The 24,828-nt window shown below is 46.1% G+C and overlaps 1 protein-coding gene across 1 annotated transcript in view; it reads left to right on the top strand.

Moving 5' to 3' along the window:
- LOC141116639 (hemicentin-1-like) overlaps positions 1-24,828 on the top strand; it is a 198,634-nt gene that overhangs the window by 5,844 nt on the left and 167,962 nt on the right. The window contains exons 2-3 of the mRNA XM_073609031.1: positions 952-1,233; positions 1,355-1,636. Of these exons, the coding sequence (XP_073465132.1) occupies positions 952-1,233; positions 1,355-1,636 (564 nt within the window). The remainder of the gene's footprint in view (positions 1-951; positions 1,234-1,354; positions 1,637-24,828) is intronic.

Below are 24,828 nucleotides of genomic sequence, written 5' to 3' on the forward strand. Positions count from 1 at the left end.
CTGGAGGATTCTGGGAAATATTATTGTGAAGCAAAAACTTTAAACAGTAATGTGAAAAAGAGAAGCAATGAGTTGAATATTGAAATAAATGGTAAGTATAATTCAAGGTTTGAATTATACTTGGATAGTAGATGTGTATAGATTATTTTTGGAAAATAAGTCTATTATTCAGTGTCACTTCCCCTTCCTGCCCAGGCCAATTTGTAACTTTCAGCGCTGTCACACTTTGAATGACAATTACGCGGTCATACAACACTGTACCCGTTTCCATTTTTATTATTTTTTTCTACACAAATAGAGTTTTCTTTTGATGATAGTTAATCACTACTGGGGTTTTATTTTTTCTAAACAAACAAAAAAAAAAGAAAAAAAAAAAGTTTTCATTTTTATTTAATAAAATTTTTGCAATCAGGTAATTTATCTCCTTCACTGATGGGCACTTATAGGCACTGTTAGGCTGCACTGATGGGCACTGATAAGGAGGCACTGATGGGCACTGATGAGGCATCACTGGTGGGCACTGAAAGGCTGGACTGATGGGCACTGATAGGTGGCACTGATAGACGGCACTGATGGGCACTGAAAAGGAGGCACTGATGGGCACTGATAAAGAGGCACTGATGAGCACTGATGAGGCGGCACTTGTGGGCACTGATAGGTGGCATTGATAGGTGGCACTGATAGGTGGCACTGAAGGGCACAATAGGTGGCACTGATGGGCACTAATAGGTGGCACTGATGGTGAGGCACTAATTGGCAGAACTGATCGGCACTGGCAGGTGACACTGGTAGACACAGGTGAGGCAGCGGGATCAATGTCCCTCTGATAGGAGTCGGTGAACAGGTTTTTTTTTTTTACCGACTCTGTTTACATCACGTGATCAGCTTTCATTGGCTCCATTAGGAAGTATTAGACCAAGAATGCATTTTATTTCTATTGCTCTCTTTCAGAGTCCTTCACTGACCTGGAAATCAAAGCGTCCGCAAACACAATAGAAGAAGGAGACAATATCACACTGACATGTCTTACCAAACCTTCTCTATTCATATCAGCCACAGAAGTGCAGTTTGCTTTCCAAAGAAATGGACAGAACGTTCAAGAATTTGGTTCCTCCAGTAAATATGGAATCCTGTTTGCTAAACTGGAGGATTCTGGGTATAATATCTGTGAAGTCAGAAGGTCATCCAATCGTTTAACTAAGAAGAGTAAAGAGATAAATGTCCAAATACAAGGTGAGAAGGACACGATACAAGAGGAGGGAGAAGATTAAGATCTAGACTACCCCTCTGCAAAATGTAACTTATTTACTATTGTGTTCTGATTTTGCTTACAATTGTATTAATGTCTATGCAGAGCTCTTCTCTCACCCGGAAATTGTAACAAACCCAGATTTTCCCAGAGAAGACAACAGAATTATTCTAACATGTAACACGAGTATAAACACATTAAGAAATGACATTGAACTGCAATTCGCGTTCTACCAGAATGAAAAGAAGGTTCAGAAATGTAATTCATCTCATCAATATATAATCCCATTGGCTCAACTGGAGGATTCTGGGAATTATTCCTGTGAAGCAAGAACTCTATACAAGGGGATGAAGAAAAGAAGTGCGGTAGTAAGTGTGGTCATTCAAGGTGAGCATAGTCATTTCTGAACATATCTAATGTCAGTAAAGCATTAGAAGAAATTTTAAAGCGAAGCAGGTAGGTTTTTTATGTCAGGATAGATTCTAATTTCACCAAAAACATCACACATTGACCACCAAAGATCAGAGCTGGATTAAACCCTGTGGAGGCCCCTACATGATGAAACCTTTGGAGGCCCCTACATGATGAAATCTTTGGAGGCCCCTACATGATGAAACCTTTGGAGGCCCCTACATGATGAAACCTTTGGAGGCCCCTACATAGATGAAACCTTTGGGCTCCACTCGCAAGTTTATGGAGGTTTCTTGTGAGCACCACTGGGATAGCATCGAACTAAGTAGTGTGCATGTCGGCTTCTAGATGGAGATGACATCACTATTGTACATTGCATGTTTGTAGGTTGACCCAAAATTTTTTACAAACTGACAACTGAAAGAAGATGAGCTTTTAAGAGACAAACTTCAATGTGAACCTGATGTCGGCGGCGCTGGTAGCTCCTCCCACATCGTATAACTCCCTAGGAGAAGCGCTCTCCCAGGGAGTTACCTTGCGGGCGCGCTCCCGAGTCCAGAATTTGCGTCCATAGACACAGAATGCCGGACTCGGCCCCACCCCTCTGCACCGCGTCATTGGATTTGATTGACAGCAGTGGGAGCCAATGGCTGCGCTGCTATCCATCTATCCTATCAAGAGTCGAGAACCCCGGGCAGAGGAAGAGCGCATCTCTGCTGTGAGAAATTCCAGGACTCAGGTAAGTAAAATGGGGGGGCTGGGAGGCTGGTCACTGCCAGGTGTTTTTTCACCTTAATGCATAGGATGTATTAAGGTGAAAAAACACAAAGGTTTACAACCCCTTTAAGGTACGAGCCTCTTTTTGAAATCTGTTATTTACAAGTTAAAATCTTTTTTTTTTTGCTAGAAAATTACTTAGAACCCCCAAACATTATATATATATTTTTTCAGACACCCTGGAGAATAAAATGGCGGTCGTTGCAATACTTTATGTCACACTGTATTTGCTTAGCGGTCTTACAAACCCACTTTTTTGGGAAAAAATACACTTTAAAAAAAAAAATAAGACAACAGTAAAGTTAGCCCAATTTTTTCTATATGACATATAATGTTATGCCAATTAAATTGATACCCAGCATGTCCCTGCTTCAAAATTGCGTTTGCTCGTGGAATGGCGACAAACTTTGGCACCCAAAAATCTCCATTGGTGACGTTTAAAAATGTCTCTAGGTTACCAGTTTTGAGTAACAGAGGAGGTCTAGTGCTCAAATTATAGCTCTCACTCTAACGATCGCTGCGATACCTCACATGTGTGGTCTGAACACCGTTTTCATATGCGGGCGCAACTTACGTATGCGTTCGCTTCTGCGTGCTAACTCAGCAGGATGGGGTGCTTTAAAAAAATGTTTTCTTATTTATTTTGCTTTTTATTTTTTATTTTTACACTGTCCTTTAAAAAAAAAAAATTTGGATCACGTTTATTTCTATTACAGGAAATGTAAACATCCCTTGTAAAAGAAAAAAAGCATGACAGGACCTCTTTAATGTGAGATCTGGGGTCAAAAAGACCTCAGATCTCATATGTACACTTAAATGCAATAATTAAATAAATGTCTTTAAAAAAAAAAATTTCCCTTTAAGACTATTGGACAGAAGTGACGTTTGACATCGCTTCCGTCATCCAATGTTATGGAGCCGAGTGGGGGCCATCTTTCCCTCACTTGGCTCCTGGTCTGTAAGGGTAACAGATCGGATCGTCTCCGCCGCTATCAGCGTCTCCAGTAAGTGGCGGAGATGACCGGAGCGCAGCGGGAGGGGGCCCTCTCTGCCCCCGATAAAAGTGATCTTGCGGCGAATCCACCGCAGAGACCACTTTTAATAAGGACCGCCTGCCGTTTCTGGAAATACCAGAGTTATGGCAGCTATCTGCGGTTTGCGGTGAGTGGTTAAAAGAGAAGTTCGGTTTCTGAAAAAAAAATACATTTATACTCACCTAGGTGGATGCAGCATCTGTCCCCCTCCGCCTCTAAAACTGAGAACTGAGCGATCAAAGACCGCTGTTTGCTCAGTTCTTGGTCTTCAGTGAGCAGAAAGATGGTGCCAATCAGTCACTAGCTCTCTAATCTGCCGCTCCATCGCTTACTTGAGTGCCAGACTCTGTGGGAGGCCTGTCAGCCATCTGGGCGGCTCTTTGATGTCAGCAGACAGCAAGCTATAGACCATAGTTCTGCACTCTTGTGACCCACAGGAGAAGTAAAGCCTTGCAGGCCAGGAAAGGGGGCGATGAGCGAGCGACCCCCCCTCCTGAACCCTACCAGGCCACATGCCCTCAACATGGGGCAGGTGCTTTGGGACCCCCCACCCCAAAGCACCCAAGGGCCTGGTATGGATTCGGGGGGGACCCCCACACTTTTCTATTGCCTGCAAATTGTGTAATTTTTTTTTCTAATCAGGTGTCAGTGGGGAAGCTCACTGACAGCTAATGACTCATCCGTTGTCGGCCGGCTTCCCGGCACCACTCCTTCAAAATCTATTGACTGTGCGCTCGGTGGACAAACATCCCGCTGAGCACACAGAAAATTCTGGAGGGAGAATTGGTGAGAGAGCTGGGGGACACTAGTAAAAGAGGAGGGGGAATTGGTGAGAGAGCTTGGGGGGGCACTAGTAGGAGAGGAGGGGTGGATTGGTGAGAGAGCTGGGGGTACATTAGTAAGAGAGGAGGGGGAATTGGTGAGAGAGCTGGGGGGCAATAGTAAGAGAGGAGGGGGAATTGGTGAGAGAGCTGGGGGGCAATAGTAAGAGAGGAGGGGGAATTGGTGAGAGAGCTGGGGGGCACTAGTAGGAGAGGAGGGGGAATTGGTGAGGGAGCTGGGGGGGCACTAGTAGGAGAGGAGGGGGAATTGGTGAGAGAGCTGGGGGGCAATAGTAAGAGAGGAGGGGGAATTGGTGAGAGAGCTGGGGGGCAATAGTAAGAGAGGAGGGGGAATTGGTGAGAGAGCTGGGGGGCACTAGTAGGAGAGGAGGGGGAATTGGTGAGGGAGCTGGGGGGGCACTAGTAAGAGAGGAGGGGGGAATTGGTGAGGGAGCTGGGGGGGGCACTATTAAGAGAGGAGGGGGAATTGGTGAGAGAGCTGGGGGGCACTAGTAAAAGAGGAGGGGGGAATTGGTGAGAAAGCAGGGGGTCACTAGTAGGAGAGGAGGGGGAATTGGTGAGAGAGCTGGTTGGCAATAGTAAGAGAGGAGGGGGAATTGGTGAGAGAGCTGGGGGGGCACTATTAAGAGAGGAGGAGGAATTGGTGAGAGAGTTGGGGGGGCACTAGTAAGAGAGGAGGGGGGAATTGGTGAGGGAGCTGGGGGGGCACTATTAAGAGAGGAGGGGGAATTGGTGAGAGAGCAGGGGGGTACTAGTAGGAGAGGAGGGGGAATTGGTGAGAGAGCTGGGGGGGCACTGGTAAGAGAGGAGGGGGAATTGGTGAGAGAGCTTAGGGGGGGCACTAGTAGGAGAAGAGGGGGAATTGGTGAGAGAGATGAGGAGCTGAGGGGGCACTATTAAGAGAGGAGGGGGAATTGGTGAGAGAGCTGGGGGCACTATTAAGAGAGGAGGGGGGAATTGGTGAGAGAGCTGGGGGAGCACTGGTAAGAGAGGAGGGGGGAATTGGTGAGAGAGCTGGGGGGGGGGGGCACTAGTAAGACAGGATGGGGAATTGGTGAGAGAGCTGGGAGGGGGGGGCATTAGTAAGAGCGGAGGGGGAATTGGTGAGAGACCTGGGGGAGGGCCATTAGTAAGAGAAGAGGGGGGAATTGGTGAGAGCTGGGGGCATTATTAAGAAAGAAGGGGGTATTGGTGAGAGAGCCCTGGGAGAGCATTAGTAGGAGAGGAGAGGGGGGCTTTAGTAAGAGAAGAGGGGAAAATTTGTGAGAGAGCTGGGGTGGCACTAGTAAGAGAGGAGGGAAGATTGGTGAGAGAGGTGGGGGCACTAATAGGAGAGGAGGGGGGAATTGGTGAGAGAGCTGGGGGGGCACTAGTAAAAGAGGAGGAGGGAAATGGTGAGAGAGCAGGGGGGGGGGGGGGCACTAGTAGGAGAGGAGGGGGAATTGGTGAGAGAGCTGGTTGGCATTAGTAAGAGAGGATGGGGAAATTGGTGAGAGATCTGGGGGGGGGGGGGCATTGGTGAGTGAGTTGGGGGGGCATTAGTAAGAGAGGAGGGGGGAATTGTTGAGAAAGCTGGGGGGGCATTGGATTTGAGCTGGGGGGGGGCATTAGAAAGAGAGGAGGGGGAGCATTGGTGAGAGAGCTGAAGGGAGCATTGGTGAGAGGGTGGGGAGGGGCATCGCTCAGAGAGCTGGAGGGGCATTGCTTATAAAGTTAGGGTGGGGGCATTGATGAGAGAGCTGGGGGGGGCAATTGTGAGAGGGGAGACAGATGGGAGGCATTAGTGAGAGCTGGGGGCATTGGTGAGAGAGCTGGGTTTTGTTTAACCATACCTATTAAGTCCCTCCCACCATTAAGATTTTGGCCACACTCACATTTTGCTGCCTCGTGCGTCTCAGCTCACTTAGTCCCTCAATTGTCTCTCATTCTAAAGTTCAAAAGTTGGGAGGTATGCTTCTGCATTCCATAGACTTGTATGGGTAGCAAAGCTGTTCTGAACAAAAGCCTGCTGACACAGACCTCAGCACTATATCCTAATCAAATAATCCTTAAAAGCACTAATGGAAAGAAGAACATGTTTTTTTTTAGTTTAACCACTTCAGCTCCAGAAGGTTTACCCCCCTTCATGGCCAGGGCATTTTTTACGATACGACACTGCATTACTCTAACTGACAATTGTGTGGTCGTGCGATGCTGTACCCAAATATAATTGATGTCCTTTTCCCCACAAATAGAGTTTTCTTTTGGTGGTATTTGATCACCTCTGTGGTTTTTATTTTTTGCCGTACAAACTAAAAAAGAGCGACAATTTTGAAAAAAAAAAAAAAAAAACAATATTTTTTACTGTCTGCTATAAAACACATCCAAAAAAAAAAAATATATATATATATATATATATATATATATATATATATATATATATATATATATACATATATAAAAAAAAAATCTTCATCAATTTAGCTATTTTGCCTACATGTTTTTGGTAAAAAAAAACAATAAGCATATATTGATTGGTTTGCGCAAAAGTTATTGTGTCTACACTCTATGGGTAATTTTTTGGAACTTTTATTTATTAATTTTTTTTCTAGTAAAATATGCACTGTCACTGTACTAATGACACTGGCAGGGAAGGGGTTAACATCAGGGGTGATCAAAGGGTTAAATGTGTTTCTACGGAGTGCTTGCTTGCTAACTGTGTGGGGGAGGTGCTTTAACTGTAGGGATGAGCCCGATGTTTGATTTGAACGTAAGTGCGACTCGAACATCTGGTGTTAGCAGAATTTAGAACATTATGGGGCATTTGCGGGAAATGTTAACATCCATGGCATGCCCCATAATGAACGACGAGACTGTTAATGCACTGCGAGATTGGCCAATGCTGATAGGCCAAAGCATGCACCTGACCTGCATGCTTTGGTCAACCACAGCGCGGTCTGCTGTGAGAGCCATGTTTGGCCAAAGGCAGGGTGCCTTTGGCCAATCATAGCTCAGGGGGCTGATTTCACGCCCCACACTATGTAATGCTGCTTACATAGTAGCCGTACATAGTGTTATGAATGAGAGCAGCAAAATGACATTTGGAAAGGAAAAAATGTCATTTAAAACTGCTCATGGCTGTAATGTTTTGTCAGATCCCGGCAATATACATATACATAAAAATCATTAAAAAACGGTGTGAGTTCCCCCCAGTCCATTACCAGGCCCTTCAGGTCTGGTATGGATATTAAGGGGAACCCTGCGCCAAAATAAAAAAATGGCATGGGGATCCCCCCAAAATCCATACCAGGCCCTTCAGGTCTGGTATGGATTTTAAGGGGAACCCCGCTCCAATGTAAAACAAATGGCGTGGGGGTCCCCCCCAAAATCCATACCAGACCCTTATCCGAGCATGCAACCTGGCAGGCCACAGGAAAAGGGGGGGAGGGGATGAGACAGTGTCCCCCATTCTGAACCATACCAGGCCACATTCCCTCAACATGGGGAGGGTGCTTTGGGGTCCCCCCAAACGCCTTGTCCCCATGTTGATGGGGACAAGGGCCTCTTCTCCACAACCCTTGCCAGGTGGTTGTGGGGGTCTGTGAGTGGGGGGCTTATCAGAATCTGGAAGCCCCCTTTAACAAGGGAACACCCAAATTCCACCTACCCTATGTGAATGGGTATCGGGTACATTGTACCCCTGCCATTCACCAAAAAAAGTGTCAAAAAAGTAAAAATGACAGGACACAGTTTTGGACAAGTCCTTTATTAGAAAAAATAATAATAATAAAATATCACGCGATGTAACTCCATATTTAATCACAGCGCCGCCGATTCCGAGAAAAAAAACAAAACAGAAAAACTCTGCCTCGATGGGAGGCTCCTGCCGACTGCAGCCTTTTTGCGCTGACAGCTCTTATATAGCTGAGGGTGTGCTCACTCGGTGATGTAAATGGTTGAGCACGCCCACCTCTGATGTCATGTGACGTCACATGACATCAGAAGTCTTATGTCACCGGGTGGCCCTGCTCTCAGCTATATAAGAGCTGTCAACACAAAAAGGCTGCAGTCTGAGGGAGCCTCCCATCGAGGCAGAGTTTTTCTGTTTTGTTTTTCTCAGGACCGGCGGCGCTGTGATCGAAGATGACGTTACATTGCAGAACACTTATTTTGTATAAAGGAATTGTTCAAAATTGTCTACTGTCATTTTTACTTTTTTGACACTTTTTTTGGTGATTAAGTAAGGGGTACAATGTACCCATTCACATAGGGGGGGGGCCGGGATCTGGGGGTCCCCTTGTTAAAGGGGGCTTCCAGATTCTGATAAGCCCCCCACCCGCAGACCCCCACAACCACCGGGCAAGGGTTGTGGGGACGAGGCCCTTGTCCCTATCAACATAGGGACAAGGTGTTTTGGGGGGGACCCCAAAGCACCCTCCCCATGTTGAGGGCATGTGGCCTGGTACAGTTCAGGAGGGGGGGGTACACTCTTGTCCCCCCCTTTTCCTTTGGCCTGCCAGGTTGCATGCTCGGATAAGGGCCTGGTATGGATTTTTGGTGGGACCCACATGCCATTTTTATTTCTATTTTGGCACTGGGTTCCCCTTAAAATCCATACCAGGCCTGGTATGGATTTTGGGGGGAACCCCACGCAATTGTGTTTTTTAATTTTGGTGCAGGGTTCCCCTTAATATCCATACCAGACATGAAGGGCCTGGTAATGGACTGGGGGGGAACTAACGCCATTTTTTTTTCAATGTAATTTTTTTATGTATATTGCCGGGATCCGACAATACATTACAGATGCGAGCAGTTAAATTACATTTTTTCCTTTAGCCACTTGCTGACCAGCCAGCATTATACTACGGCAGGTCAGCGCCAACTGTCATAGCTGTATGTCGGCTCCTTTAAGCAGGATAGCAGGTGCGCATGCGTGCTCGCTGCACTGCGGGGGTGCCGATGCTCGTGACCGGCGGTCGCGGGCACTAGAAGCAGAACAGAGAAGTGTGTGTAAACACACACATCCCTGTACTGTGAGGAGAGGAGAGGCAGATTGTGAGTTCCTAATAGCTAGGAACCACGATCTGTCATCTCCTATAGTCAGTCCACTCCCCCTACAGTTAGAACACAGTTAACCCCTTGATCGCCCCCTAGTGTTAACCCCTTACCTGCCAGTGACATTTATACAGTAATCAGTGTATTTGTATTGCACTGATTGCTGTATAATTGTCAATCGTCCCAAAAATATGTCAAAATTGTCCGATGTGTCCGCCATAATGTCGCAGTCTCGATAAAAATCGCCACCATTACTAGTAAAAAAAAATAATAATAATAAAAATACCATAAATATATCCCCTATTTTGTAGACGCTATAACTTTTGCGCAAACTAATCAATATACGCTTATTGCGATTTTTATTACCAAAATTATGTAGAAGAATACATATCGGCCTAAACTGAGGAAAAAAATTAGCTTTTTTAAAAAAAAATTGGGATGTTTATTATAGCAAAAAGTACAAAATATTGTGTTTTTTTCAAAATTGTCGCTCTTTTTTTGTTTATAGTGCAAAAAATAAAAACCGCAGAGGTGATCAAATACCACCAAAAGAAAGCTCTATTTGTGGGAACAGCATCGCACGGCTGCGCAATTGTCAGGTAAAGCAGCGCAGTGCCGATTCGCAAAAAATGGCTTGGCTATTAAGCAGCCAAATCTTCCGGGGCTGAAGTGGTTAGTGGTGTCATTTTGCTGTGGTTCACTTATAAACATGGGAAAGATGCGCTACTTTACAGGCAGACTAAGGACACCCCCAGGCACAATATTTAACCAGTTGCCGACGACCAGTCGCTCACGACGATATACGTCAGCAGAATGGCACGGGCAGGCAAAGTAACGGTGCCCGAGGCGGTCGGCATTTCTCCACGGCGATCGGATCCATTCGTGGCCACCTCCTCGCGATCGCTCCCAGCCAATTAAATCATTCCTCTGCCTCTGTAATGTAAACAGAGGCAGAGGAAGTGATGTCATCTCTCCTCGAGCCGGTCTTTTCGTTGGTGAGTTGCACCAACACTACACTTTCAGTAGAACACACTAGGCACACTTTTCACCCCCCATCACCCCCCGATCATCCCCCGATCACCCCCCTGTACCCCCTGTCACAGTGACACCAATAGCAGTTTTTTTTTTTTGCATTGGTGTCAGTTTGTGACAGTTATAAGTGGTAGGGCAGTTAGTATTAGCCCCCTTTAGGTCTAGGATACCCCCCCAACCCCCCCTAATAAAGGTTAACCCCTTGATCACCCCTCGTCACCAGTGTCACTAAGCAATCGTTTTTCTGATCTCTGTATTAGTGTCACTGGTGACACTAGTTAGGGAGGTAAGTATATAGGTTCGCCGTCAGTGTTTTATAGCGACAGGGACCCCCATATACTACCTAATAAAGGTTTTAACCCCCTTATTGCCCCCTAGTTAACCCTTTCACCAGTGATCACCGTATAAGTGTTACGGGTGACGCTGGTTAGTTAGTTTGTTTATTATAGTTTGCTGTTTATTACCTAATAAAGGTTTAACCCCCTAATTGCCCGGCAGTGATATAAGTTACGTTTTTAGGGTCAGATAAGGTCTGCGTCGCCCCAGGCACCGTCAGGTTAGCGCCAGTACCACTAACACCCACGCACGCAGCATACACCTCCCTTAGTGGTATAGTATCTGTACGGATCAATATCTGATCCGATCAGATCTATACTAGCATCCCCAGCAGTTTAGGGTTCCCATAAACGCAGTGTTAGCGGGATCAGCCCAAATACCTGCTAGCACCTGCGTTTTGCCCCTCGGCCCAGCCCTTCCCAGCCCACCCAAGTGCAGTATCGATTGATCACTGTCACTTACAAAACACTAAACGCATAACTGCAGCGTTCGCAGAGTCAGGCCTGATCCCTGCGATCGCTAACAGTTTTTGTTGGTAGTGTTTTGATACAGTCGCTAACAGGAGCTTTTTTGCCTGTGAGTCTCAGTAGAAAAAACGGCTATAAGTAATAAATTTACTAATCTTCGTAATAACTCCGTTTTCAATCCACACGTAGCTAACAATAGATATGTAGATCTTTTTAAAAAATTGGTCACTACTGAGCTGGAACAGCTACCCATCAAGAAGGCATACGAGCACAAAGATTTCAAGAAAGGATTGGATTCATTAGAGAAAAGAACTGACATAGTAGTACGACCAGCAGATAAAGGGGGAGGGCATTGTAGTACTTTCATTGCAGCAATATAAAGATGAAATGAATAGAATACTGAGTGATAACAGCACATATCAGACGCTGAGTGCTGATCCCGCGAAGGTCTTTAAGAAAGAATTAGATCTCATTATCAAACATGGTGTGGACAACCAGTTTTTAAATAAACAAGAAGCCAAGTATTTAATTCCCACGGTTAGCAGGATTCCTGTAATATACTACTTACCGAAAATTCATAAGGATAGCTCTAATCCCCCAGGAAGACCCATTGTGAGTGGGATCGAGTCCTTAACATCAAGGCTCGGGGAGTGTATAGATCTACATCTACAACCTCTGGTGAAAAAGACACGAGCTTATCTTAAAGATACCAAGCACACCCTTCAATTGATAAATTAACTTGACATGGAAAATGATATGATTATGGCTACGGGAGACGTGTCATCGTTATATACCAACATTGACCATGAGGGCGCTCTGGAAGCAGTGGAATGGGCCCTAGATAAGGAGGAAGGGATTGATAAAGGCCTCTGTGGATTTATGTTGAAGTGTTTGGATTTTTGTTTACACCATAATTTTTTTTGGTACAATAATAAATTCTTTCTGCAAATAAAGGGTGTTGCTATGGGCGCTAAATTCGCCCCGAGCGTAGCAAACCTATACATGGCTAAATGGGAGGAGGAGTCAGTAATGGTTGAACAATATACAGATATAGCATTATATAAAAGATTTATTTATGATCTTATAATTATGTGGAAGGGGAGTAGAGAATCATTAATGACGCTATTGGAAACCATGAATGATAACGATCGTAACATCTCTTTGACTTGGGATATAAGTAAGGACCGTATACACTTTTTGGATTTGGAGATACTCAACACAGCAGAAGGTATGATCACGAGGTCCTTTCTTAAGGCTACAGATCGTAACTCCTACATTTCCACTACAAGCTGCCACCATAAACCATGGCTTGATAACATTCCCAGGGGCCAGTTCATGAGGATGAGGAGAAATTGCACACTTGAAGACGACTTTGAAACCCAGTCAGACAGATTAGAAGGAATGTTTTTAGATAAAGGATACCGAAAAGAATTTTTGAAGAAAGAAAGAAATGTGGTCAGGAATCTAAACAGGGATGATTTGTTGAGAGATAAAAACGCAGCTGTGGGAAATAAAGAATTTGATGGTACTTGTATTGTTTTGGATTATAGTCTACAAAGTAGGGATGTAGAGAGGATTTTAACCACTTCAGCCCCGGAAGGATTTACCCCCTTCCTGACCAGAGCGTTTTTTGCGATTCGGCACTGCGTCGCTTTAACTGACAATTGCGCGGTCGTGCGACGTGGCTCCCAAACAAAATTGACGTCCTTTTTTTCCCACAAATAGAGCTTTCTTTTGGTGGTATTTGATCGCCTCTGCGATTTTTATTTTTTGCGCTATAAACAAAATAAGAGCGACAATTTTGAAAAAAACGCATTATTTTTTACATTTTGCTATAATAAATATCCCCCAAAAATATATATAAAAAATTTTTTTTCTTCAGTTTAGGCCGATCGTATTCTTCTACATATTTTTGGTAAAAAAAATCGCAATAAGCGTTTATTAATTGGTTTGCGCAAACGTTATAGTGTTTACTAAATAGGGGATAGTTTTATGGCATTTTTATTAATAATTTTTTTTTTTACTAGTAATGGCGGCGATCAGCGATTTTTATTGTGACTGCGACGTTATGGCGGACATGTCGGACATTTTTACACATTTTTGGGACCATTGTCATTTATACAGCAATCAGTGCGATTGAAAATGCACTGATTACTGTGTAAATGACACTGGCAGTGAAGGGGTTAACCACTAGGGGGCGGGGAGGGGTTAAGTGTGTCCTAGGGAGTGATTACTAACTGTAGGGGGATGGGCTGTGTGGGTGACGTCACTGATCTCTGCTCCGATGACAGGGAGCAGAGATCGAGTGACACTTGTCACTAGGCAGAACGGGGAGATGCTGTTTACAACGGCATCTCCCCGTTCATCCGCTCCGTGAGGTGATCGCGGGTATCCCCGCGGCGATCGAGTCCGCGGGACCCGCGACGCGACTCACGGAGCTCCCGGCCGGCGCGCACGCGCGCCGCCGGCGGCGCGCACGCACGGGCACGGCGGGAAATTCAAATGGACGTACATGTACGCCCATTTGCCCAGCCGTGCCGCTCTGCCGACGTACATCGGCGTGCGCCGGTCGGCAAGCGGTTAAAGAAATATTGGAGTGTACTTAAGCAAGATACTCACCTAAAAGACCTTTTGTCCGATAAACCCAAGATTGTTTACAAGAAAGCGCCCTCTCTGCGCGATAGGCTAGTACACAATATAGTGGAACCACCCCCATTAAAGCCTAAAATGTTCTGGAATATGAAGGGCTTTTTCGGCTGTGGAAGATGTTACAGCTGTGTCAGGGTTCCTTCTAATAATAAGAGAGTGAAGGAGTTCTCTAATCCCCATAGGGGTAGGTTGCATACTATAGAGGATTTTATATCTTGCGATACAATAAGGGTGGTGTATGCGATCAAATGTCCCTGTAACCTTATTTATGTGGGCCGCACTACTAGAGCCTTGAAAGACCGTATGGAGGAGCATGTAAGGAATATTAGAAAGGGACACGATAAACATCACCTCTCCATACACTTCAAAAGGGTTCATAATCAAAGTACGCAAGGTATGAAATTTTGGGGAATTGAAGCACCCAAGCGTAACTGGAGGGGCTCCAACTACGTCAGGGACATTAGTAAACGTGAATCCTGGTGGATTTACCAGCTTGGCTCTTTGTCGCCTGGTGGGTTGAACAAAGAATTTGATCTTACATGCTTTTTGAGTAATTTTTAATTGAGTTTTAAGATTTTATCTATTTTAAGGATTTAAGTCTGTTGGAATTTGCATAATTTATATGTTTGTTATTTTGGTTTTTAATTTTAATTTTAAATTTATTCTGATACAACCAAGACATTTACCCCCCACCCCTTCTCACTGCTGTTCGAGAGGATAAACAACCTCCTCCCCCTTCTGATATTGGGATATTACAGATAACACCAATGGAGAGATTTAAGGATGTAAGGTTTAATTTTGTATGGAGATTGCTATGTCCAGCATTCGGAGAGATTTAAGGATGTAAGGGTTAATTTTGTATGGAGATTGCTATGTCCAGCATTTGGAGCTTGTGCGTCTTCATTCAGATATACAGGCTCCATAACAGCTATGGCATTTGGTAATCCCTAACATAATGTGTATGGGATAGCGTCCGTATTATGATTAGAGAGATTCAGTTTTTTATTGTTATAATATTCCAAGGGAGGAATTTAAGACACACATTACCGTTTATTATTATTTTATTCATTTTTTTGTATGGCTTACTTTTATTATATGTTATTATATTTTAACAATTGATTAAACATGTATTGTATTATGCATAGCTATGTTGGTGCAGCGGGGTAACTTATTTTTCCTCCTGAAGCTTCGTCCTGGATTAGTATAGGTATAGAATGGGTTACAAAGTGATAATATTTTACTATACAGCGTCTTTTCACTGATTCGTAATACATGAGATAGAGTAATGTAGCCCATTAGGATCTAGTCTGCGATCACAGGAAAAATGGCCGCCGGGAGAGTATTTAAATGACAGAGCACCCGTCCAATCATATCCCCCTGATGAAGACACGTGACCCCCTGTGTCAAACACGCGTAGGGGAGGGGCCAGGACGGACGAAAAAGCATACAGCTGAATTGGGAGAAAAACACTTACCCTGCGGCATACTAACTAGCGGTTTTATACAGCGTTTTATTGTCTGGTGCACAGCAGCACCAGGAGAATGTGAGTACCCCTCTGTGGGAAGTGATTTTATATTTAATAAAATAGTGTTTGATAGTATTACACTATGTAGTCTCTCTTCATTTTATGACTGGATGTCTATGGAGCCTTTTCAACCCAGAGTGAGTGGAGATCGCATCTATTATACCTTGCAGAGCCCAATGAGTGGCTACCAAGCGTGATTTGACATAGTTAGCCACTGTGTCACACGCTCTGAGGTGAGCGCAATCACTTTGGGGGGTCACCAGAATATATCACGGTTGTTTGCAGCACTCGGATTCATTGCACTGGATCTTTTGGATTTCGCTGGACACAGATGCACTTTTGATTTGGATATTTTAAGGACACTAGAATATGGAGATTACTGAACACAGATTATAGTGATTGCGTTTTAAAAAAAGCACTGAGCACTTTTATGTAAATTTATGTCATTTGAAATTTTGCATGTTGCACTGAATGCGAGATATTGCATGTTGTTTGATACATCACTTGAGCAATTGTATTTTGGTATTATTGTACATGCACATTGCACTTTAATTGTTTCAGATGTAAGCACAATATAGAAGTTAATGTACACATTATATATAGGAAGTTATTAATTTGTTTTTATTTTATTCGGTATTTATATATTAATGATTTTGTGCACCATTTTATTAGATTATCAAGCGCAGCGCAAACATTTCTTATTTTAGTCTCACTAGTGTACCCCTAAATTTAGAGCCCAAAATGGCAAATCGAAGGTACATTAGTGAAGAGGCCTACACGTTTCTGAGCATGACAGATAGTGAAGAGGAAGTCACTCATCTGTCAGATTCAGGCTCAGAATACGAACCTGTAGAGGACAGCGGCTCCATGACAGATAGCTCTGACGACGGAGTTGTGGTCCCTGCCAAGGTCAGGCGTACCAGACCCCGAACTTCTTCTTCTATCCTTGAAGTGCAAGAACCGCAGGGCTCTCGTATGGAGCAGAGAAGTACTAGCGTCGCTATTCCTTCTGGTGACCTGGCAAGCACCAGCGGCCTAGTACATCCTGGTCGTACATCCAGCACTGCAGTATCACGTGGTGACGTGGTGAGTCCCATAAGTGCAGTTAAAGCTGGTGAGGTGGCAAGCACAAGTAGTATACCGCTGCCACCAAGAAGACGAACACAGGCCCGTCGTGCCCATAGTGCCCTTCCTGCTGCTGCTTCTTTCACTGATCAGTCACAAGTTGGGGGCTGGTCCGGGATGACCTGTGCTCAGTGGGATGAATGATGCTGGCCACTAAAATGAGGACAATTAACAGCAGAAAATAGGTACTGTGGAAGAGATCTTTGTATTAAAGGTAATCATTGCAGGAAAATATTTTTTTTCATCTTTTAATGGGCTATTCAACTATAACTTGTTATTTTTGGCCAGAGTTCCACTTAAGAAGTATACATAGTTTATGTAATTGTTTCTGCTCCTGACAGTCTATAGTAACTAGGGATGAGCTTCGTGTTTGAGTCGAACCCATGTTCGACTCGAACATCGGCTGTTCGCCCGTTCGCCGAATTGCGAACGATATGGGCCGTTCGCGCTAAATTCGTGTGGCGCGTCACGGCCCATAATTCACTGCGGCATCGCAGTGCATTGCTGGCTGATGATTGGCCAAGCATGCACTATGACCCGCATGCTTGGCCAATCACAGCGCCGTCAGTAGAGAGAGCTGTAATTGGCCAAAGCCAGGGTGGCTTTGGCCAATTATGGCTCAGGGGATTTAGTACACACCCCACACTATATAAGGCCGCCTGCACGGCGGCCCTGTGTAGTGTGTGTTCCGGTGTGCTGAGAGATAGAGAGAGAGAGAGAGAGACAGTGTCATTTGATTTGAGTTAGATAGATTAGGCAGAACAGTCAGTCAGTTAGCTGCACTTACAGTGTATTGTGTATATATATGCATCCCAGGTGTTGCATATATATATATACACTGTATTCAGTTTAGCTAGATCCGTTCCTGTTATCTTCTATCTAGACTATTTACATTTAATGCAGTGCGTCCTGCTCACAGTGTTCAGCTAGATCCGTTCCTGCTATTTACATTTAGTGCAGTGCGTCCTGCTCACAGTGTTCAGCTAGATCCGTTCCTGTTATCTTCTAGACTATTTACATTTAGTGCAGTGCGTCCTGCTCACAGTGTTCAGCTAGATCCGTTCCTGCAATTTACATTTAGTGCAGTGCGTCCTGCTCACAGTGTTCAGCTAGATCCGTTCCTGCTATTTACATTTAGTGCAGTGCGTCCTGCTCACAGTGTTCAGCTAGATCCGTTCCTGCTATTTACATTTAGTGCAGTGCGTCCTGCTCACAGTGTTCAGCTAGATCCGTTCCTGTTATTTACATTTAGTGCAGTGCGTCCTGCTCACAGTGTTCAGCTAGATCCGTTCCTGCTATTTACATTTAGTGCAGTGCGTCCTGCTCACAGTGTTCAGCTAGATCCGTTCCTGCTATTTACATTTAGTGCAGTGCGTCCTGCTCACAGTGTTCAGCTAGATCCGTTCCTGCTATTTACATTTAGTGCAGTGCGTCCTGCTCACAGTGTTCAGCTAGATCCGTTCCTGTTATCTTCTAGACTATTTACATTTAGTGCAGTGCGTCCTGCTCACAGTGTTCAGCTAGATCCGTTCCTGTTATTTACATTTAGTGCAGTGCGTCCTGCTCACAGTGTTCAGCTAGATCCATTCCTGCTATTTACATTTAGTGCAGTGCGTCCTGCTCACAGTGTTCAGCTAGAGCCGTTCCTGCTATTTACATTTAGTGCAGTGCGTCCTGCTCACAGTGTTCAGCTAGATCCGTTCCTGCTATTTACATTTAGTGCAGTGCGTCCTGCTCACAGTGTTCAGCTAGATCCGTTCCTGTTATCTTCTAGACTATTTACATTTAGTGCAGTGCGTCCTGCTCACAGTGTTCAGCTAGATCCGTTCCTGTTATCTTCTAGACTATTTACATTTAGTGCAGTGCGTCCTGCTCACAGTGTTCAGCTAGATCCGTTCCTGTTATCTTCTAGACTATTTACATTTAGTGCAGTGCGTCCTGCTCACAGTGTTCAGCTAGATCCGTTCCTGTTATCTTCCTACTGACAGGCAGGCTTGTCTGGTTACAGTATATAAAGCTACCTGAAGAAAATTACAGGTGTTCTATTTGATCCTATTAGTACCACGGTCAGGCAGCTAGACTATTTACATTTAGTACAGTGCGTCCTGCTCACAGTGTACAGCTAGATCCGTTCCTGTTATCTTCCTACTGACAGGCAGGCTTGTCTGGTTACAGTATATAAAGCTACCTGAAGAAAATTACAGGTGTTCTATTTGATCCTATTAGTACCACGGTCAGGCAGCTAGACTATTTACATTTAGTACAGTGCGTCCTGCTCACAGTGTTCAGCTAGATCCGTTCCTGTTATCTTCCTACTGACAGACAGGCTTGTCTGGTTACAGTATATAAAGCTACCTGAAGAAAATTACAGGTGTTCTATCACAGCTTAGTGCAGCTACAGGCCATTAGTATGTCTGGAAGGCCAAGAAGGAGAGGCAGACAGTCACAAGCCAATAAGAGAGGGCAAGCAGGCTCTGTGTCTAGTGCTGGTCGTGGAGACGGTGCATCCTCATCAGCACGTGGCCATGGGACACGCTTGGCCTTTTTTTCGGCAGCTGGCCGTGTTGAGCCGCAACATGCGGAAGACTTGGTCGAGTGGATGACCAAGCCGTCCTCATCCTCCTCATCCTCTCTCACCCATGCCCAGGGTGCTTTGTCTGGCAAAGCAGCGGCCTCTTCCCTCAGCTCAATGTCATCAGTGACTCCTTCCCTAGCTCCACCATGTCCTCATGAGGATTCCCTCGAACTGTTTGATCACAGTGTTGGGTACATGCTCCAGGAGGATGCCCAGCGTTTGGAAGGCTCTGATGACGATACTGAGCTCGATGAAGGCAGTAACATGAGCACGGACAGAGGGGGTGCCCAAGAAGGACAGCAATCTGGCAGTCATGCTCCCCCTGCTGCAGCATACTGCCAGGTTTGCTCCAGTGATGAGGAGGGAGGGGATGATGAGGTCACTGACTCAACGTGGGTGCCTGATAGGAGAGAGGAGGAGGAGGAGGAGGAGGAGGAGGAGGAGGCGGCGGCACATCACCAACGAGGCAGGATGCCCTCCAGGGGCCAGCCTAAGGGCAGCACATTGACTGCATCACACCCCAAAGCTCCACATGTGCAGGGCGCTGCAGTCTCTGCGCGTTATTCAAAAAGTTCTTTGGTGTGGGCCTTTTTTGAGACGAGTGCATCAGATCGCACCGCTGCTATTTGCAACATATGTCTCAAGCGTATCTCGCGTGGCCAAAACATCTCCCGCTTGGGTACCACATGCTTGACCAGACATATGTTGACCTGCCATGCAGTTCGTTGGCAAGCGTATCTAAAAGACCCACACCAAAGAACAAAGAGGATCTCTCCTTGCTCCTCATCAGCTGGGATTTCCAACCCCACTAGACCTTCAGTCCTCTCTGAGACCTGCAGTGAGAGGAATGAAGGTGTAGAATTAGGTGTGTCACAGCCAAGTACTTGTGGGCAATCTGCTTTTGGTACACCGACGTCAGATTGTACCAGGCAAATTTCCCTGCCCCAGCTGCTGCACCGCCGAAAGAAGTTTGCTCCCAGCCATCCACATGCCCAGCGGTTGAATGCTAGCTTGGCAAAATTGCTAGCACTTCAACTGCTGCCTTTTCAGTTGGTAGACTCTGCCCCCTTCCGTGAGTTTGTGGAATGTGCGGTTCCTCAGTGGCAGGTACCCAAACGCCACTTTTTCTCACGGAAGGCGATTCCGGCTCTCTACCGGCATGTGGAAGGCAATGTCCATGCCTCGCTGGACAGGGCGGTCAGCGGTAAGGTGCATATTACCGCTGACTCATGGTCCAGCAGGCATGGACAGGGACGTTACCTAAGTTTCACGGCGCATTGGGTGACTCTGCTGGCAGCTGGGAAGGATGCAGGACAAGGTGCAGTAGTGTTGGAGGTTGTTCCGCCACCACGCCTCCAAAATGCTGATTGTGACACACCTCTCTCCTCCACCCCCTCCTCTTCTTCTTCCTCCATGGCCTCTTCCTCGGAACCAGCGGTGCTCCGTAGGCGTTCAAGGGGCTACGCAAGTACGCAGGCCAAAAGATGCCATGCGGTGCTTGAGCTGGTGTGTTTGGGGGACAGGAGCCACACTGGGGCAGAGGTTCTGTCAGCTCTGCAGGGGCAGGTTCAGAGGTGGTTGACGCCACGCCAACTTAAGGCAGGAATGGTGGTTTGCGACAATGGCACCAACCTCCTCTCTGCCCTCCGACAGGGACAAATGACCCATGTGCCCTGTTTGGCTCACGTCCTTAACTTGGTGGTGCAGCGGTTCTTGGGCAGGTACCCGGGCTTACAGGATGTCCTGAGGCAGGCCAGGAAAGTCTGTGTGCATTTCCGCCGGTCATATAATGCCAGTGCTCGGCTGACGGACCTCCAAAAGGAGTTTAACCTGCCCAAGAACCGCCTAATCTGTGACATGCCCACCAGGTGGAACTCAACGTTGGCCATGCTGCAGCGGCTGCACACGCAGCAGAGGGCCATCAATGAGTACCTGTGCGACTATGGCACCAGGACAGGGTCAGGGGAGCTTGGTTTTTTTTCCCCACGCCAGTGGGCCATGATCAGGGATGCATGCACTGTCCTGTCACCATTCGAGGAGGCCACGAGGATGGTGAGCAGTGACAGTGCATGCATCAGTGACACTGTCCCCCTTGTCCACCTGTTGGAGCACACGCTGCGTGGAATAATGGACAGGGCACTTGAGGCAGAACAGAGGCAGGAAGAGGAGGACTTCCTTAGCTCTCAAGGCCCCCTTTATCCAGACAGTGTTCCTGCGTGCCCGCCGATCACACAGGAAGAGGACGAGGAGGAAGAGGAGGAGGAAGATTGTGTCAGTATGGAGGTGGAGCCTGGCACTCAGCATCAGCAGCAGTCTTTAAGGGATCAGTCCCAAGAAACACATGGACTTGTACGTGGCTGGGAGGAGGTGGCTGCGGACCATGTCACTCTTAGTGACCCAGAGGACTCCGGACCGAATGCCTCAGCAAACCTACGCTGCATGGCCTCCCTGATCCTGCAAAGCCTGCGTAAGGATCCTCGTATTCGTGGTATCAAGGAGAAGGACCAATACTGGCTGGCAACCCTCCTTGATCCACGTTACAAGGGTAAGGTTGCGGACCTTATCTTGCCATCGCAGAGGGAGCAGAGGATGAAACATCTTCGGGAGGCCTTGCAGAAAGGTCTGTGCAACGCGTTCCCAGAGACTGGGAGGTTACAAACTCCTGTTTCTGGACAACGTGTTGCTGAGGCTTCGGTCAGTCAAAGAAGGAGCGGTGGAGAAGGTGGCCGTCTGACCGATGCGTTCAGACAATTTTTTGGTCCGCAGCCCCAAGGTATGATCGGTTCCAGCAACCATCGCCAGCGTCTGTTTTACATGGTGCAGGAATACCTAGGGGCAAGATCAGACTTGGACACCTTTCCCACCGAAAATCCTCTGGGTTACTGGGTCTTGAGGATGGATCACTGGCCAGAGCTTGCACAGTATGCAATTGAGCTACTGGCCTGTCCTGCATCCAGCGTTCTTTCGGAACGCACATTCAGTGCTGCTGGAGGCGTGGTAACCGATCACAGGGTGCGTCTGTCCACCGACTCGGTCGATCGGCTGACCTTCATAAAAATGAATGAGTCTTGGATCACCACCAGCTACCAAGAACCTGATGCTGATGTAACCGAATAATTTTTTTTGAAATCTCAGATCCCTTCAAAGACTGCCTATGCTGATGCTGAGTGACTATCCCTGAGTAATTATCCTCTTCCTCCTCAATCATCACGCTGATAGCTTGTAAGAACATTTTTGGTTCTGGGCGCCACCACCAGTGCCTAAGGCACAATTTTTCAGCCCCTGTTTAACAGGGGCGTGTAATTACAATTTTTGATGTAATACTTTGCAGCAGGGCTCGTTCCTGCATTCCAACTAGAGTGTCTGTGAGGGGTTGCAGTGTTGTGGCACCAGCACCAGTGCCTAAGGCCCAATTTTTCTGCCCCTGTCTAACAGGGGCGTGTAATTACAATTTTTGATGCAATACTTTGCAGCAGGGCTCGTTCCTGCATTCCAACTAGAGTGTCTGTGAGGGGTTGCAGTGTTGTGGCACCAGCACCAGTGCCTAAGGCCCAATTTTTCTGCCCCTGTCTAACAGGGGCGTGTAATTACAATTTTTGAAGCAATACTTTGCAGCAGGGCTCGTTCCTGCGTTCCAACTAGAGTGTCTGTGAGGGGTTGCAGTGTTGTGGCACCAGCACCAGTGCCTAAGGCCTAATTTTTCAGCTCCTGTTCAACAGGGGCATGTAATTACAATTCTTGATCTAATATTTCACAGCAGGGCCCTGTGAGGGCTTACAGTGTTGTGGCCACAGCAACACCTAAGGCCCAAATTTCTGCTGAGTATATAGGGCAGGACCCTACTTTCAAACATCTAACTTACAAACGACTCCTACTTGCAAACGGAAGGAGACAACAGGAAGTGAGATGAAATCTACCCCTAGGAAGGGAAATTCTCTCCTGTAAGAGTTAATATGGGAAAACAATTTCTCCTTTCCACTGATGCTTTCCAATCCTTGTTCCACAAAAAAACCCAAATTTTCAAAAAACATTTTTCATTGGGACAAAAAAGTGAGGTGAAATCTTCTGAAGAGGAGGAAAGACAGCAAAACAAATGTCACAGGGGTGATAACCCTTCCCTATGTTTTCCAAAAAGCTTAGAAAAGATTTTTTTGGCTGGAGCTAAACACGTTAAAAATGTTCAAAATTACAAACAGATTCTACTTAACAACAAACCTACAGTCCCTGTCTTGTTTGCACCGCCTGTATACTGCTGTTCAGAGTATATAGGGCCTGGTGGCCCCACACCTTTCCTTATTTTAATTTGGGTGCGGGGTTCCCCTTAATATCCATACAAGACCCAAAGGGCCTGGTAATGGACTGGGGGGTACCCATGCCGTTTGTCTCACTGATTTTCATCCATATTGCCATGACCCGACATGACATTAAACCCGCAAGCAGTTTTAAATGAGATTTTTTCCTTTAAAAATGACATTTGGTGCAGGGACTGTTCTAAACATGGGAAACACGCGTCACTTTACAGGCATACTATAGACACCCCCCAGGTACGATATTTAAAGGAATATTTCACTTTTTTTTTTTTACTTTAAGCATCATTAAAATCACTGCTCCCGAAAAAACGGCCGTTTTTAAAAGTTTTTTTTGCATTGATACATGTCCCCTGGGGCAGGACCCGGGTCCCCAAACCCTTTTTAGGACAATACCATGCAAATTAGCCTTTAAAATGAGCACTTTTGATTTCGAACGTTCGAGTCCCATAGACGTCAATGGGGTTCTAACGTTCGTGCGAACTTTCGGTCCGTTCGCGGGTTCTGGTGCGAACCGAACCGGGGGGTGTTCGGCTCATCCCTAATAGTAACTAGGGATGAGCCGAACACCCTCCTGTTCAGTTCGCAGCAGAACATGCGAACAAGCAAAGAAATCGGCAGAACACATGAACACCATTAAAGTCTGTGGGACACGAACATGAATAATCAAAAGTGCTTATTTTAAAGGCTTATATGCAAATTATTGTGAGAAAAACTGTTTGGGGACCCGGGTCCTGCCCCAGGGGACAAGATGTATCAATGCAATTTTTTTTTTTAAAGTGATTTTTTTATTGATGCTTAAAGTGAAACAATAAAAATTAAATATTCCTTTAAATATCGTACCTGGGGGGTGTCTATAGTATTCCTGTAAAGTGGCACATTTTTCCAGTGTTTAGAACAGTACCACAGCAATTGATCTCGGTTATAATGAATTGTCGGGTCTCGGCAATATAGATAAAACTCATTGAAAAAAAGAGCATGGGGCCCCCCCAGTCCATTACCAGGCCCTTTGGGTCTGGTATGAATATTAAGGGGAACCCCGAACCAAAATGTAAAAAAAAAATTGCGTGGGGTCCCCCTAAATTCCATACCAGGCCCTTCGGGTCTGATATGGAAATTAAGGGGAACCCTGCGCCAATTTTTTTTTTTTAAATGGTGAAGGGTTTAAGGGGAACCATGCACCAAAATTTTTTAAAAATAGTGTAGGGGTTCCCCCAAAATCCATACCAGCCCCCTATCCGAGGACGCAACCTGGCAGACCGCAGAAAAAGAGGGGGGGACGAGAGAGCGCCCCCCTCCTGAACCATACCAGGCCACATGCCCTAAACATGGGGAGGGTGCTTTGGGGTAGCCCCCAAAGCACCTTGTCCCCATGTTGATGGGGACAATGGCCTCATCCCCACAACCCTTGCCCGGTGGTTGTGGGGGTCTGCGGGTGGGGGCTTATCGGAATTTTTTTTTTCTC

The sequence above is a fragment of the Aquarana catesbeiana genome, linkage group LG13 (assembly GCF_042186555.1).
Source record: "Aquarana catesbeiana isolate 2022-GZ linkage group LG13, ASM4218655v1, whole genome shotgun sequence".
NCBI lineage: Eukaryota > Metazoa > Chordata > Amphibia > Anura > Ranidae > Aquarana > Aquarana catesbeiana.